We start from the raw sequence: 16,593 nt of genomic DNA on the forward strand, positions 1-16,593 counted from the left end.
TTAGAATATTAAATTATATATATTAAAATATTGATCAAAATTTATACAATTTGACCTCAAAAAGTGAAATAGTGATAAGTAAAAATAAAAAAAGGAAATAGATGAATGGAAACATATACAAATTCTTTTACAAGAGTTGAATCTAAAATATCTAATTGAAACATATTATTAGGATAGTTGAGCGTTCAATTAGGATAAAACTGAGCGTTCAATTAGGATAAAACTTAGTCAATTATTTAAATAAAATATCCTAACAAATATATGGGCTAGCTATGTATTGCTTCCAAGTTAAAGTTACAAATTGATCTATTTACAGATGTTTTTTAATTTTATTTAACAGAAGTAATAAAAAACTATTAATTGTTAAGTATTTTTACTATATGCAAAAATAAAAGGAAAAAGGATAAAGTCTAACCCATTTAAAAATAATTAGCCCCTATTTGAGTTATTGGACATGGAGTGGTCAGTCAGCACTGGCCACTTCAATTCCACTAAATGACTCTAACTTAATTTGGATCAATTTGCTGAAATAGTTCAGATACAATTCATATATTATATTGATACAAAATCTATAGCATGTTGATAAACAAAGTAAAGCAATAAATTTATAAGTGGAAATGTATTGTTAGAATATGCATTCTTTAAATATGATGTACATAAAATTTGTATCATCTGTTGTATAATATATATTATAAATTATTTATTTATAATGTAGAATATAAATTTGTATAAGATATGTATCGAAATTATATTAATATTATATAAGTTGTTAGCAAATAGCTAGAAAATAAAAATAAAAATAAAAATTCAATAGTCTTTTTCATGTCAATAATTTCAACCGAAATATTATTTATGTCCCTTTCCAAAATAAAAAGTAAAACAAAATAAAAGAGTAATTAAGCTCATCAGATAGTCAATAATTTGAATAACTCGCCAAATTTTACGAATAAAGTTAAAGTTATTCTAGAAACACATTGCACTCCTGTTGACTAAAAGTTGTGAAAAGGTCCTCTAGCAAATTGTTGCCAAGAAAATGCATACTTCAATGTTTCATTTTGAAAAATATGTGACTAATTTTAGACCAAGGGTTTGTTTGGTAGAGTGTATAAGAATAATGTAAAATATTATGTATTAGTAATACTTGTATTAATAATATATGTGTTAGTTATATTTGTATTAGGTATGCTTGCATTTTTCTTATTGATGTATTAAAACTAACATGAATTACATAATTTCAAAAAAGAAAAAATTCTTTTACAGAAATACCCTCCATATATATGTTGGAAAGGATGCGGAATTTTTTTTGAGGAATAATAGTATCTTTAATCATATTAATGCATGTATTATATCCATTGCATTATTAATGTTTTGGATTTTGAGGTATTAGTAATACACACCTCAATACGCAATAGATAAGATGAAATAATATACCAAATAAGGTACTAATAATACATATTAAACTAGTGCATGCATTAGTTTTCCAATACACTCTACCAAACGACCCCTAACTAGTTTAAGTTTGCGTACTTTTTATGGACGATTGGTGCTATTATGAAGGGAAAGGAATCATTTAATCTTTGCAATAAGAATAATAATTTCGAAATAAAATGTAAAATTATTTTACTTTGTATTTATATACAAATAATTAATTAAAATGAAATATTTGTTCATATTATTTTTCAGTGTATCGCATCTTTTATACGAAAGACATAATTGGTGAGACATGTAGAAAGGCAAAAGCCAAAATTTATTAATGAGAATAAGACCAAATGAGCAATTTAATGAAGTCAACTTATCTACGTACGGACTGTGGCATTCACGTGCGTGCATGCTCGCACCATAAACAATTCTTACACATTAAAATACAATGGCAGATTTATGTATGATTTAAAGGATTTGACATAATTCAGTTTGGTTAAAAATTACTACAAATCTTACAACACTTTCTTATTCTGAATCTATTGCTGAATTTGAATTTGATGACGCACATAGCACATTAGATCAAAGCAAGTTTAGCTAGCTCAGAGTCCGAATGTAACGGCCAACTCGCTAATGATGTGTCCGCTCTTGGTCACGGTTTTAAAATGCATGGGTTACTTATATACCCAACATTCTCTCCTGTGTTTTGCCTTGTGAGATACTTCTATCTTAAATTGGGCGTCACATACACCTGTTAAGATAAAGCCTAACAGAAACTGGACTCACATGCAGGGGCAGAGCTATCCTTTGTCGAGGGGTTCATCCGAACCCCGTTCGGCGAAAAATTATGCTATACATGCATGGTTATAATTATTTTTTATGCATATATATTAGATGTTGAACCCCCTTCGGTTAGTTTGTATGTTCACTTATAAACCCTCTTAGTGAATATTCTGACTCCGCCACTGCTCACATCTTGTTAAGTTACTGATCTAGAAAACACCCTTTAGTCTTTGAGAAGATCAATTAATTTGTAGGACAGAAAAGAACACACTTGTGACATGGAGTGAGTGAGACAATTCTGCAAGCTGGAATTCATCTTCTGTATGTGTGAAATGCAAGCAATATATATTATTTTTAAAATGCAAAAGGGAGTAATTGTGCTAGCTAGGTGCACTCATTTCTCTATTCAATGGTCCAAATTATGTGTGCAGCAAATTAAAAGCTGTTTCATAGCTGGCAAACAATCTGTGCAGCAAATTTAAAGCAAGTCAGTATCACACGAGTGTCACAATAAACAATTAGGACTTTAGAGTAAGAACAAGTAAATCTATCATCACAAAATGTGTGTTATAATATTATTCTACTCCACCATGGAGTAACTTTCAATTTGTTTAATGGATCAATTTGTTAGCTCCAATTAAAACAGCTCATACATTTGCAAAAAACAAACTGTTTGGTTCTGTTTGTTGCATTTTCTTATAGTTTCCTATGTATCATGTGTACTTAATGTAATGCCTCCATTACAAAAAGTGGAATATTGTTGTTTGCCAGACTAGAAAAGACCTTGATGTGTGGACATTTTTCAGTTCTTTCATCTCCAGCTGTAATGTGTAAATCACATATATCATCAGCGAGGTCACGATTCAAACAACTGTACATGCACATACATCACCAACGGGGGATCCACACATTTCATTATTCCCTGGCCGGGGCGTGTTTGGCACGAGATTATTTTATCATGTGTTTGGTTGAAACTTTTGTTTTGATATTATAAGTAGTTTCAGCTTACTGATGTTAATGCTCATAATTAAAGGATGACATGTTTTAAATGGTTATTAACTCGTGTACGTAATAGATGTTTGAGAAAACACGGAAACTTTTTTGAAAAAAAAAAAAACTGAGTCAAGAGTGTCCAATAGAAATAGTTTTATCATGTGTTCAAGTGTTCAATTAAAACAGGTCGTAATTCGACTGGCAAGACGAAATTTGCTGGTAAATTCAAAGGATTGTCGATGTGTATTTTACTTTATGTTTTAAACATGATGACCTAAAGACCCAACTATTGTTTTCTCAGGCTAAAGCCCAACAGAGTTGGTGATCGTGTAATCAAAGATGCCCAATACTTCATTAATAGCTCTTCAGAACAAGGCCTTTGAAAGGTTATAGTCCAACATAAACTTTGCAATAGCTTTTGTCCCACAATACTATAGTCCAATGTCCAAGAGATCTGATTGGGCCTTCCATACTTCTATATTTATTGCATGGACAAAATGAACGTATATAGAATGTCACCCAAGAGTGTGGCTTAGTGATTAATGAAGTACTTAGGTTAAGAATCGTAAGGTCTCAAGTTCAAATTTCACCCTAAGATAAAATAACACTTGGTGATTTCTTTCCATATGCCTGTCTTAGATGTCAGAGTTAGGTATAAAAAAACACTAGATGATTTCTTTCCATATGCCTGTCTTAGTTGTCGTGATACGTATTGTTAGCAAGCATGAAGCGCTTTCATCTCTCTGCAGGATGCAGCTGCTCCTCTCATTTATTGTTCTAAAAGTAAGGAGGTAATGGGGCATCTAAAAGAGGGAGAAAAATATGCAAAACGAAACAAAAATTTAGTCAGCAATATATGTACTATCCCAAGTTGACGAACCTTACAAACAAAAAAGAAAAACTATGATTAGTCTGATGACCATAGGAGAAACTGCAACAATAACCGCGCCTTAGATTACATGCATGAGCGAGTCGCTAAAGTTGTTAATTATTTGATCTTCCTTGTTGGGATTGCAACACTTGTATTTCAGGACCTTCATCTGTTGCAGACGGCATTATCTCAATTGTTTGTCCCGATTGAGACTGAGGCGTAGTTGTTGGTCCTTTTTGGCCTCGACTAGTACTTCCTCCGTTTTGTTGTTGTATTTCTTCAATCCTCCTAACGACTTCTCTAATACTTATCCTCTGCTGTGGATGATCCTCTACACATGCTGCACCAATGTGAACTAGTTCCTTCATTGAGCTCATTGAATCTTTGGCACTTGGTAGTACATCTGGATCATATAATTCAGCTTCTCTTCCCTCAGCAACCGCGGTTTTCACCCATTGTGCGATGTCAATCCCTCCTTTGCCGGTATTAAGATATTGAGCCGGGAACTTCCCTGTTACTACCTCGAGAATTACAAGTCCAAGGCAATAAACGTCGCATTTGGGTGTAACTTGGTTACTTTGTAGTGCCTCTGGTGACTTGAACGCCAGTAGCGCTTGAGCTGCATGTGAGTTGTTCATTAAGGGGTAGAATCCGTAGCCTGTAAGTAACGGCTCGTGGTTTGTGTTTATGAGTATATTGCTCGATTTCACATCGCCATGGGGCAAATCAGAAGTAGCAAGCTCAGTGTGCAGATAGTTTAGTCCTTCGGCTACTCCTAGTAAAATTTTTAGACGCACTGGCCAGGTGAGCTCAGCATGGGGTATCCCTCTATCGCCTGTGGTCATTCATAAAGCAAAACAATCTTTATAAGAAATACTTACATCACAAAGTAATCATGCACAAATTAGTTCGAAGAAAATGGATTTTATGCTTAACTAAACCTCGGAAACTAATCCATGAGGTACGGATAACTGATCAAATCCGTCCCTCAAGTCCTCAACTAATTAATATGGAACACTTCAACACAAGCCAAGACTAGACATCTGATGCATGGAGAATATGATCAGATGGCTGTAGCAATGACCTTTCTTGATGTCTCTCTTCAAGCTATAGTCCCCTTAGCCTAGTAGAGCCCACTGGTCTAACGGGGACATAATTCAAAAAGTGGCCTTGTAAAAGGCCATAATGGTGTAATCCAACATAACATGGGGGCTCTACATTGGGAAAGTCACGAGTACATATGAGTCTGGCTTCAAGAACTTGTGAAGCAAATGGACTTTAGACCTCACTCGACCTCAATGCTAGCTCATGGGTATACAGTTTGCCAAGATCATACGGGGAGATCACTACTTTCCATTCCCCAAACTAATGTGGAACACTTGACAACTGGACTACTAATACAATATAAACATCTGACTTGTAAAAGTTTGTGGCTTCTGCAAGTCTATTATACGCAACCTTACCCTGCATTTGTAGTATGACTTGATAAAATTAGAGCTAGGTACTTACCGTGCAGTAGGTACAACAAGCTTCCTTTAGGAATGTACTCATATACAAACAACTTCTCTTCTTTGCGATGATGGTAAGCCAAAAGTGTCAAAATATTTTTATGTCTCAGTCTTCCTAAACGTTTAATCTCTGCATCAAAACCATCTTTTCCAATCTTGTTCATTTCTTTGATCCTTTTTACCACAACTGTCAATCCATTTGCCATCATGGCCTTATAAGAAGAACCCAATGGCCCATTCCCTAACACCTCTGCAGCAGCTTTCATCAAATCTGCTAAACCAAACTCACCTTTATAATCATTCACCATCGTCAAATCACTTACGCGTTTTCCAGTCATCGACCCTTTCCTAATTGAGTTCCTAATTGAGCTGCCACGTCTGCTTAACTCGAATGATTTCTTGGTATCACTGGAAAGTCGCCTCCCGAGTGATGGTTCCTCAAAACTTTCCAATGCTGCACGGCGCTTTTGTTGGTAACGGCACATGATGTATATTATTATGATCATGATCACTAACAGAACAATTGATGCTATCATTATCCACATTGAGATGTGTTTATTCGGATCACTATCCGAACTTTTATGAGTTCCATTGTTTGTGGTGCTGTTATTTGTTACATGAGTACAAGCGTTACCTAATTTCTCTCCGCAAAGCTCGGAATTGCCCTTAAATGAACTCTGATTGAATCGTGATAAGGTAACAGGGATTTCCCCTGTCAAGTTATTGCTAGAAACATTGAGTGAGAGCAACGTCGACTGGTTCAACGATGGTATTCGACCTGAAAACTGATTATTTTCCAGGTGCAATTCAATAATATGGGTTAGGTGCATTACAGATGATGGAATTTCACCACTGAATTTGTTGCCAGAAAGCCATAACTTCTTCAATGACTGCATTTTTTCGAAGTAATTCGATGGAATTACACCAGAAAAATGATTTTGTGATAAATAAAGGCCTTTCAAAGCACCCATTCGATTGAATTCAGGAATTGGTCCGGAAAATGCATTGGATTGGAAACTAAGTGTTCGCAAACCAGTCAATTGTGATAAAGCTCCAACGTCTATATTTCCGGATAAATTCGTTCCTACAAGAAGAAGTCCTTTAACAACTTGTTTCTGACAAACAACACCCAACCAACGAATATTTTTGTCACAGGGATCAGTTCCAGGTCTCCAAGAATCCAATGATTGTGCATTTGTAAACGATTGTTTCAGCTTCAACAAGGCCTCAGTATGCGATACCGAAATTATCGTCACAGGGTGATTGATCAAGAACACGATGCAAAAAAGATATGTTTTGATCATAACACGAAAAATGTCCATGCTATTTCTTCGTCGTTCCCCTACTGAAATTTTCCAAGTAAAATTCAGGATTTTTCATTTGTTAGCTAAGAAATTTACTTGTTTGGAACGATTATTTTTCTCCTTTTTTGCATATTGAGGTGATGAAAGTGGCGGAGGTGCAAAAGAGGCAGAGAACCAAGCACCACATGAGACTTCAAGTGACAAACAATTGGAAAACCGTTATTATCGTTTTTTTCGTGAGCAGACATTAATCCTACAACAACTGAAATACCATCACTTCTTCTCCCAAACGCAATAATTATAGGTAGTATATTAATTTAGGCCAATGTGTGAATTTAGAATATTTTTCAATAAATTTAAAGTGTTTTCCAATTAAATCAATAAAATTAGTTGGCTAAAGACAAATGTTAATATGAGGCCTTTAAAATATACATATACATAATAAATAAAATATTAATGTTGTTTTTCTATTGCTTTTTCATAATTGTGGTATTATATTTCGCATAGTAATATTATAATCTATAATCGTATAGACTAATTCAAGTTAATAATACATTAATCATGCGTTTTCAATACATTAACTTGGATGTTGTTATAAATATATTATTTATTATTATAAAAATTTGAATAGTTTAATTTAAAGTTTCAAAATATTTCAATTGAATGGTGATAGTTTTTGTACTATATTCAATATATACATACATACACAGTTACACACACATATGTATATAGATAAAAATTAACAATTAAATTTTTATGAGGCCTTGAGATTTTGAGAGGCCTAAATCAATGTTTCACTAGCCTGACGCTCTTGCAAATCAACAAGAGAGAAAAGAAAAATGAATTATGCAAGTAATAAGTGAGAAGATCATTTATGCTTGTTGAGAATTCAATTAAATAATAAAAATGCTTTCGATCTAAATAAATGAGATGACCACACTTTGAACAATTGAAAGAATGTGATACTCCCAACAGACTACACTATCCAATCTCGCTTACAATTTCTTGGTGATACATACCTTATTTATATAAAGGCATAAAAAAAAAAAATCAATTTTCCTAGCTATGCTCTGTGTATGCAAAAAATTGAATTCTCCAATTTCAATTACCAGACTATTGTACAACTAGTTTTGAAAGAATAGGAACAACTCTAATGACAAACAAACACAGCAAACAAGCAAGATCCAGTGTATCCAGCAAGAAGAATCATATGTCACTGAGGAATATTTTGATAGGATGGCTGGATTGACAGAGGTCTTGAGTTAGAGTTCAAGCTTGAGGATGGAGAATTCTTTGGTGTTAGGTATTTGTCATGATTTTCTTATCATACCTAAAAGAAAATCTATATTTTCCGTATTTTTGAAGGAAAAGATTTTTGACTCCTATTAATTGTGGTTCCTTGTGAGACACACTTGTGTATTGCTCATCTCAGTGTGTAAATCTAAATCGATTGATTGAATCACATTAAATTTATTTTTTTTTTTCCATAATATACTCGATACGGCTGAAATTCATAATAGTCTCACCAGTAAATACCAAATACTCCCACTAGACGCTTATTTAGTGAAATAAAAAGACATGGAATATATTCTTGAACTTAATTCTAAAATACCCTTAACTTGAAGTAGCCTTAATTATTATTAAACTACTGTCCATGTTCTTCATTACTTTTGTGCTACATCCCATGAACTTTCAACAATTTTACTTTAGCATATGTAGGGTCCAACTCGTTTTCTTCCAAACGCGTCCCATTTCACATCATCCGTCAAAAGTTAGACACGTTTGAATAGACTTATAATTATAAGTCATAATTTATAATTTCAATTTATTTTTGTTATTTTAACTTTAAAATAAGTATTTAAAAATATTTTTTAATATTATTCAAACACTATAAGAATACTTAAAAACTATTTTAATTTGAAAACAAACTGAAATAAGGTAATTCAAAAGGGGCTCTAAGTTATTTTGGCACATGAAAATTGTGTAGTCTCCAGACCCCACGATGTGGAAATATACTGGGTTTGTTGTTGTTGAAAATTATGAAGTCTGGTGGTGGCCTACTTTTGAAGGATAATTACTGTTGTCACACTATCATTTGCCTTAATTATGTTTTGTTTTGTTGGGTGAAGAAATTTTAAAATTTTGTGATTGTGAAGCATGCACCTCAACCACTCTGAGAATATGCATTGAACGAAATTTCTCAACACATAGACTAGCGAAGTATGCAATTTGTGTTCGGCGGAAAAAAAACGGTGGGGTAGATTATGCAGTGTTGGTTTCATTTCTATAAGTAAATGTTTGGCGATGAAAATTAGTTTTTTTTTTTTTTAAGTTGGAGTTAGAAGTTTGAAGTTGTCTGTGTTTGATAATGAATATAAATTGGAGTTGTTTTTTCCTTTTTGTGAGAAAAGTAAAAGTGAAAACAAGCTTTCAAATACAATTTTAAATTGTATTTGAAATTTTTATAGACAAACGATATAGTTTTTACTAAAGTGAAATAATTCTATTTTAAAAAAAAAAAGCAAAAAATTATTATGGTCAAACACCCACTAAAAGTCACCTAATTTTTACTATCTTTGTTGTTAAATATTTATCATATTTTTTATCTGCATATCCCTTAAAAATTATATATATCTCTATCATCATATATTTATTTAAGTTTCCTAATCTTTTTTTGTATAACAACAGTAAAATATTACCACAATAAAATCGCCCCAGTACAAATAAAGAGCACCTCATCCTATCCTTGGGAATAGGCCTCCAACAAGCAGCAACAACAACAAACAAAAAATAACATGTACATTACCTAATGAGTGCTGGCCAGTTTCCTATCGCTTAGTGTGTTGACTGTGAAACGGAGGATTAATCTCACAACTGTCGGCCGTGGAAATATCTTGAGAAACCAAAAAAAAAAAACTAATGAGTGCTAAATCTTTCTTTGAATTGTTGTACGAATTAATACTCTCTATGAGTTCCTTCTTGATCTATATTTATAATTCTGCCTTTATACCTCCTCCAGTTAAAAAAGATGATTCGTAATTCAAATATTCACTTAAAAATATTCTCACTATTTAGAAAGTTGATTAGTAAATCATACTAAAAAATGCTCATTTTTCCTTATTCATATTGGAAAAAATTATTATGTATATCTTTTTACCTTTATTATTAAGTAGTACTAATTATTATAATTCATTTTCAATGATTGAAATGACTTATAATAATTAAGGGTAATTTAACAAATTATAGATTTATCTATTACTCCTTCCATTTTAATATAAATAAATTTTTGACACTTTTTTAATAATTAAAAATGAATGAATTTTCAAAGTTTAAAAATATACTCTATTTATTATTATTTTTTCAAAATTATCCTTCTCTTTGATGGATTTTTCATTGACTATCTACTGTTTTAAGAAAATGTTTAAGAAGGAGCAAAGGGTGATATTGACAAATTATTTTTAATTAATATTTTTAACTAATTTTCTTAAGGGTGTATCACACCCAAAAAACTTATTTATTTTGAAATGAAAGAGTACTTTTTAATGAGTATGTAAAGTTCAACATGAAAATATGGATAAACAATTTTGTAGTTCAAATAAATAAATAATAACATACATAATATAATTTTACAAAATAGAATTTAAGAAGGATAGAATGTGCACAAACTCAACCCTTGCCTTACATGTTCGATAGACTCTTGACTCAAAAAATATTTTTAAAAAATAGCTTAAAGCAATCTAGAAAAGATTTTATAGCCTTTTCTTTTAGTTTTATATTCTTTTTATTAGAGATGTCTATTTTGCACAATTACTTTTAAAATATCTTTTCTTTTATTCATTTTATAAGATACAGAATATATTAATTCCTCGAGGGAGCGATTATTAAATAAAGGCCCTTTAAAATATGTCCCAAGTTTGGCAACACACATTTAGGGAATCGACACGTTTACTGTAGTTATTGAATAAAGGTGTTTAATTTATTTGAAACTCCCTACTTTACCCCGTATGAATGAGAAGTCACGATGTGGCAGGTTAAGCACACATCACACCGTCGATATCTCTGTCCTGTTTACTGTCATTTGATGTATTTATTTCGTGATTTTATTATATTATTTTTAATTAATTATTATTATATGTTATCTACGTATTAAAAATATTAATTATATTTAATAAATAAAATAAAAGAGACATTTATTACATGTCTGTTTCAGCTATTTCAACGATAATTTTGCTATATCATTCTTAATTAATTATTATAAGTCACCTAAGTATTAAAAATTTAATAATATTTAATATTAAATTAACTTGACGTCTTATTTGAAGTCCACTTAATTTTTTTAACAGATATTTTTTACAATAATTTTGCTATATTACTTCTAATTAGTTATTATAAGTCATTTAATACATATTTGTATTATAGCATCCCTAATTAATTATTATGGTCATCTAAACATTGTGCTACTTAAATTAGAATAGAAAAAAATATTATAAATCACAATAATTAAAAAAAAAAAATTATTTAAAAAACATAATTGACTATTAATGCCACAAAAGTTTGAACAAGTGAGTAACATATATTATTTGAAAAATACATAAAAGTATTATAAATTACAATAGTTAATAATTTAAAATATCTAAAAAAAATTAATTTTTTTTATAATAAAAAAAAATACATGACAAATTACAACATTTAACAACCTAAAATATCTAAAAAAAAATTATTAATATGTTATATATACCAAAAAATACGTAAAAAAAATATTAATCACAATAATTAACAACTTAAAAAATTTAAAGGATATAAAATATTTGGTTGTCTCTCGAAATTATATCAATGCCACTTAAATTGGAATAGGAAAAAAGTTATTATAGATCTCAATAATTAAAAACTTAAATTATTTTTTAAATATAATTGACTATAAACGGCAAAAAAGTTTGGACAGTGAGAGTAACATGTTTTATTTGAAAATTGCATAAAAAGTATTCTAAATTATAAGAGTTAACTAACTTAAAATATTTTATTATATGTTTCATAATTATTGTGGGAAAAGTAAAAAAAATTGATTGACTCTCGAAATTATATGGGCGTCATATTAACAATTTAAAATATTTTTATACAAATTTCATTAATCTAAATATAATAATATATGTCTAACTAGGAATTTATCAACCAAACAAATGAAGATTTTAATTAAATGATAGAATTATATATAACGTAAAATTTTAAATGATCAATATTGAGCCGTGCAGCACAGTCGTAGCTAACTAGTAATTTTTAAAAGCCAGTGAACAAGTTGTTAAATTAGACTCAATTATCTTTAATGTTCTTTCAGATCAAAATTTTAGCAGATATTTCGCAGTGGCAAGACAAATAAAAAGAACTGACATATATATTTGTCATTTAGTATTTAGCAATAAACGTGTTTAGTCCGTTTACTATAATTATGTGGCCTTAATTTCCTTAGATTTAAAAATCAAAACTATTACTACCACAGTGTAATGGTCACCTCATGCAAGTTGGACCCTTTAGGAAACTTCACTCATCATTTTCTCATGCTCCACAAAGAAATGGTAGCTTTCATACTTTTTTTTTTTCGTACGAATTATATATTTTACAAGTAAAAATTTCAAATATCATAAATTTTACCCCAAACTTCCTAGAGGATTGATTTTACAGATGTTTAATCAATTTTATTTTAGAGAAAATGCACTGTTTTCATCCTAAACTATACACGAAATTGTGGAGACACACCCGAACTTAGGAGGGTTCTATTATCCCCTGGATTAATTAGAATCGTATTTTTTGCAACCTTAAGGCCTACGTGGTACATACGTGTGTGCCTACGTGGACCTTCAGTGTGTTGATTCACTGATGTGCCACATAGACACTAAAGTTGCCAAAAATAAGATTTTAATTAGTCGAGGGGGTAATAGGACCCTCCCAAAGTTTGGGTGTGTCTCAGCAATTTGGTGTATAGTTCAGGATAGAAACAAAGCATTTTTCTGTTATTTTATTACGTTGAAGTTTTTTTTTTTTTGAGTCGAGCATTTATCAAGAACAATTTATTTATCTATCAAGTAGAGGTATTATCTGTGTATAGTCTATTTTCTTCAGATTTCACTTTGTGAAATTATACGACAACAACAACAACAACAAACCCAGTATATTCCCACCTAGTGGGGTCTGGGGAGGGTAAAATTTACGCAGTCCATACCACTACATCTGGGGAAGTGGAGAGGTTGTTTTCGATAGACCTCCGGCTCAAGACAAAAGGACAAAGGATAAAAACGTTCAACGAGAATAAAATAACACAACAATAAAGTACACAAATAGACAATAGACCCCCTACCCCCACCCCTAGACCTACCAACCACGCTACACCAAACCCTTCTAACTACAAATTATGACTCGACCACCTACCTTAGCCCTCTACCCTAATATTTTTCCTCCATACTTTCCTATCAAGGGTCATGTCCTCTGAAAGCTATAACTGCTCTATGTCATGTCTAATTACTTCTCTCCAGTACTTCTTCGGTCTATCTCTCCCCCACTTGAAACCATCCAAGGCCAACCTCGCACACCTACGAACAGGGGCATCCGTTCCCCTTCTCATCACATGACCAAACCATCTCAACCTCACTTCCCGCATCTTATCTTCCACCGACGTCACTCATACCTTCTCCCGAATAATCTCATTTCTAACCCTGTCCGCCCCCCTGAATCCACACATCCAACGCAACATCCTCATTTTCGCCTCCTTCAACTTTTGAATGTGAGAGTTCTTAACAAGCCAACACTCCGCCCCATACAATATAGTCGGTCGGATCGCAATTTTATAGAATTTGCCTTTAATCTTGAGGGGCACCTTCTTATCGAATAAAATTCCCGAAGCAAACCTCCATTTCATCCAACCTGCCCCAATACGGTGAGAGACATCCACAACAATCTCTCTATCCCCCTGAATCATAGACCCAAGATACCTAAAATTATCCCTCTTACAAACCACCTGCGAATTTAACTTTACTACCTCCTCTTCCTCTCGCCCCGAGTCACTAAACTTGCACTCCAAGTACTCTATCTTGGTCCTACTTAATATGAATCATTTAGATTCCAGGGTTTGTCTCCAAACCTCCAACTTATCATTAACACCTCGACGCGACTCATCAATCAATACTACATCATCGGCAAAAAACATACACCAAGGCACCTCTCCTTGAATACTCCGCGTCAACACATCCATCACCAAGACGAATAAAAACGGACTAAGATTCAAACCCTGGTGCAACCCTGTCAAGACCGAAAAATGCTAGAAATCTCCTCCCACCGTTCTTACTCAGGTCTTCGCCTCCTCATACATGTCTTTAATCGATCGTATGTACGCCACTGGTACCCCTTTCCCTCCAAGCATTTTCAAATAACCTCTCTAGGGACTTTGTCATACGCCTTCTCCAAGTCGATAAACATCACGTGAAGATCCTTCTTCCTCTCTCGATACTGCTCTACCAGCCTCCGCACAAGGTGAATTGCCTCTGTCGTTGAGCGACCAGACATAAATTCAAATTGATTCTCTGAAATAGACACTACCTTTCTCAACCTCCGCTCTACCACCTTATCCCAAATCTTCATCCTGTGACTCAACAACTTAATACCACAGTAGTTGTTGCAACTCCGAATGTCACCCTTGTTCTTATATAGAGGAATCATCGTGCTCCATCTTCACGCCTCGGGCATCTTAGTGGATTTGAAAATGTTGTTAAACAAATTGGTGAGCCACCGCAACCCTGCCCCGCTCGTGAACTTCCAAAAGTCCACCGAAATCTCATCGGGCCCCATCACCCTGCCCCTTCGCATCTTGCGAATAGCCTCACATACCTCATCCATCCTAAAACACCGACAAAAGCCAAAATCGTGAGATTCCTCGGTGTGCTCTAACTCCCCTAACATAATGTCTCTGTCCCCCTCATCATTCAAAAGCTTATGAAAATACGACTACCACCTCTTCTTTATAAGCACATTCTCCACCGACACTTTTTCATCATCTCCCTTAATACACTTCACTTGATCCAGATCCCGACCCTTACGCTCCCTAGCTTTAGCAAGCCTAAACAACCTCTTTTACCCGCCGCTCTCCTCTAATCCCGAATACAATCTCTCAAAAGCTGTTGTCTTAGCCGCCGTAACTACTAACTTAGCCTCCTTCCTTGCTAAATTATACTCCTCCCCGTTCATTCGCTTCTCCTCTTCATCCTTACTCTCAACCAACTTGGTGTAAGCCGCCTTCTTCCTCTCCACCTTATTCTTGACTTCTTCATTCCACCACCAATCCCCCGATGCCGGCCAGACCCGCCCTTCGAGACACCCAAAACCTCTCTAGCCGTCTCTTTGATGCAAGACGCAGCCCTATCCCACATACTATCCACGTCCTCCTACACTCCCACGCCCCCATCCCCTCCAACCTTGCCCCTATCTCCAAAGCACTGACCGGAGTTAGGCCACCTCACTTTGTAAAATTATACTGGGTATATTATTATTATTGTAGAGCCATTGAGCTATTTTTGTAACAAAAGAAGTGGTTGAACTTTGCTTAAGAACCACAAGAAGTTGTTGAATAATTATTTTTGTAACAAAAAAGTTATTCAACTTTGCAGTGTCGTATAAATATTTCTTTTTATTTGCACCAAAAAAAGAAAAACACTTTTGATACTTGGCATGGTTAGTGATTATTTTGTTGCAAAAATAGATTAATTACTTTCATGATACATAAATTAAATTGAATAACTTTGGTTTTGGAAAATGATTTAGTTACTTTAAATGCAAAAAAAAAAAGAAAAAATAGAGTGATCATCTATGAAATTAAATCTTACACGCTTAATCGAGGTCTAATTAAAACTGCAGTAAAGTTTTTTTACTTGTTTATTTAAATTGCAATGGAGTAAAAAAATTTAGATTCAAATTTTGAAATAAAAAAGTTCTTGGTAAGAAATACTTTCTTCCTCAAATAAATTACCCATGATAAAAATTAAATTAATTAATTCGACGAATTCAAATACCACAAACGTGCATTTAGTGCGCCTCTATGTATAGTTTATTATTACTCTTGACCTCAAAAATAAAATTAAGTACTTTTTTATAATTATTTCAAATATAGTTGTTGGACAATAAAATTTTGAGGCCGAAAAATAAATAATTGAGACAAGAAAAATATTGCAACAATCTATTTATTGATTTCAATGCGAGTGTTACAATCTCTATGAATCTTCTGATTCGTCTTTTCAAATATAAATTCAAGGTCTTGAAGCTTGATCTTGAATTTGAACTTGATTTGTTGATTTGAGGGATTTGATCTTGACTTGTGTTTGAATTCAAGGGCTTTTGAGCTTGTTCTTGAATATTGCGGTCTTGATCTTGAATCTTGATGAACTTGATTTAAATGCTTGAGCTTTTTAGAGAAATTGCGGCGTTTGATCCACGAGCTTTCTCTTGCTACTTGTTAGAGATCTGGGGGTGTTCTCTGAATTATGAGACCCCTATTTATAGTTATAGGAAAGGAAGAAGCATGATGAATATGGACTTCCTTTGATCAATCAGCTTTAAGTGATGTAGCGCCTTTTTATGGGCTTTTATTTCATGGGTCTGCTGCATCATTTCGACACGTGGCACGATCCTATTAGCTCCTTCACTTGACTTGGCATGCCACGTTACTTGACACGTGGCG

General features: G+C 33.1%; 1 protein-coding gene across 1 annotated transcript; it reads right to left on the reverse strand.

The window, feature by feature from the left end:
• Positions 1-4,016: 4,016 nt before the first annotated feature.
• Positions 4,017-7,257, reverse strand: LOC107861679 (pollen receptor-like kinase 3). Its single transcript, XM_016706987.2, has 2 exons — positions 5,576-7,257; positions 4,017-4,901 (listed from the first exon to the last, which is right to left on the reverse strand). Exons 1-2 carry the CDS (start codon positions 6,894-6,896, stop codon positions 4,180-4,182), a joined length of 2,043 nt encoding a protein of 680 aa, XP_016562473.1. The 5' UTR covers positions 6,897-7,257; the 3' UTR covers positions 4,017-4,179.
• Positions 7,258-16,593: the final 9,336 nt, after the last annotated feature.

Source organism: Capsicum annuum, chromosome 3 (assembly GCF_002878395.1).
Source record: "Capsicum annuum cultivar UCD-10X-F1 chromosome 3, UCD10Xv1.1, whole genome shotgun sequence".
NCBI classification, from domain to species: domain Eukaryota; kingdom Viridiplantae; phylum Streptophyta; class Magnoliopsida; order Solanales; family Solanaceae; genus Capsicum; species Capsicum annuum.

Excerpts from the sequence above, each read along its gene's own strand:
- LOC107861679 (XM_016706987.2), bottom strand. The coding sequence starts at position 6,896 with ATGGACATTTTTCGTGTTATGATCAAAACATATCTTTTTTGCATCGTG. Across the intron at positions 4,902-5,575 it reads CTTGTTGTACCTACTGCACG|GCGATAGAGGGATACCCCAT; the intron begins GTAAGTACCTAG and ends GAATGACCACAG.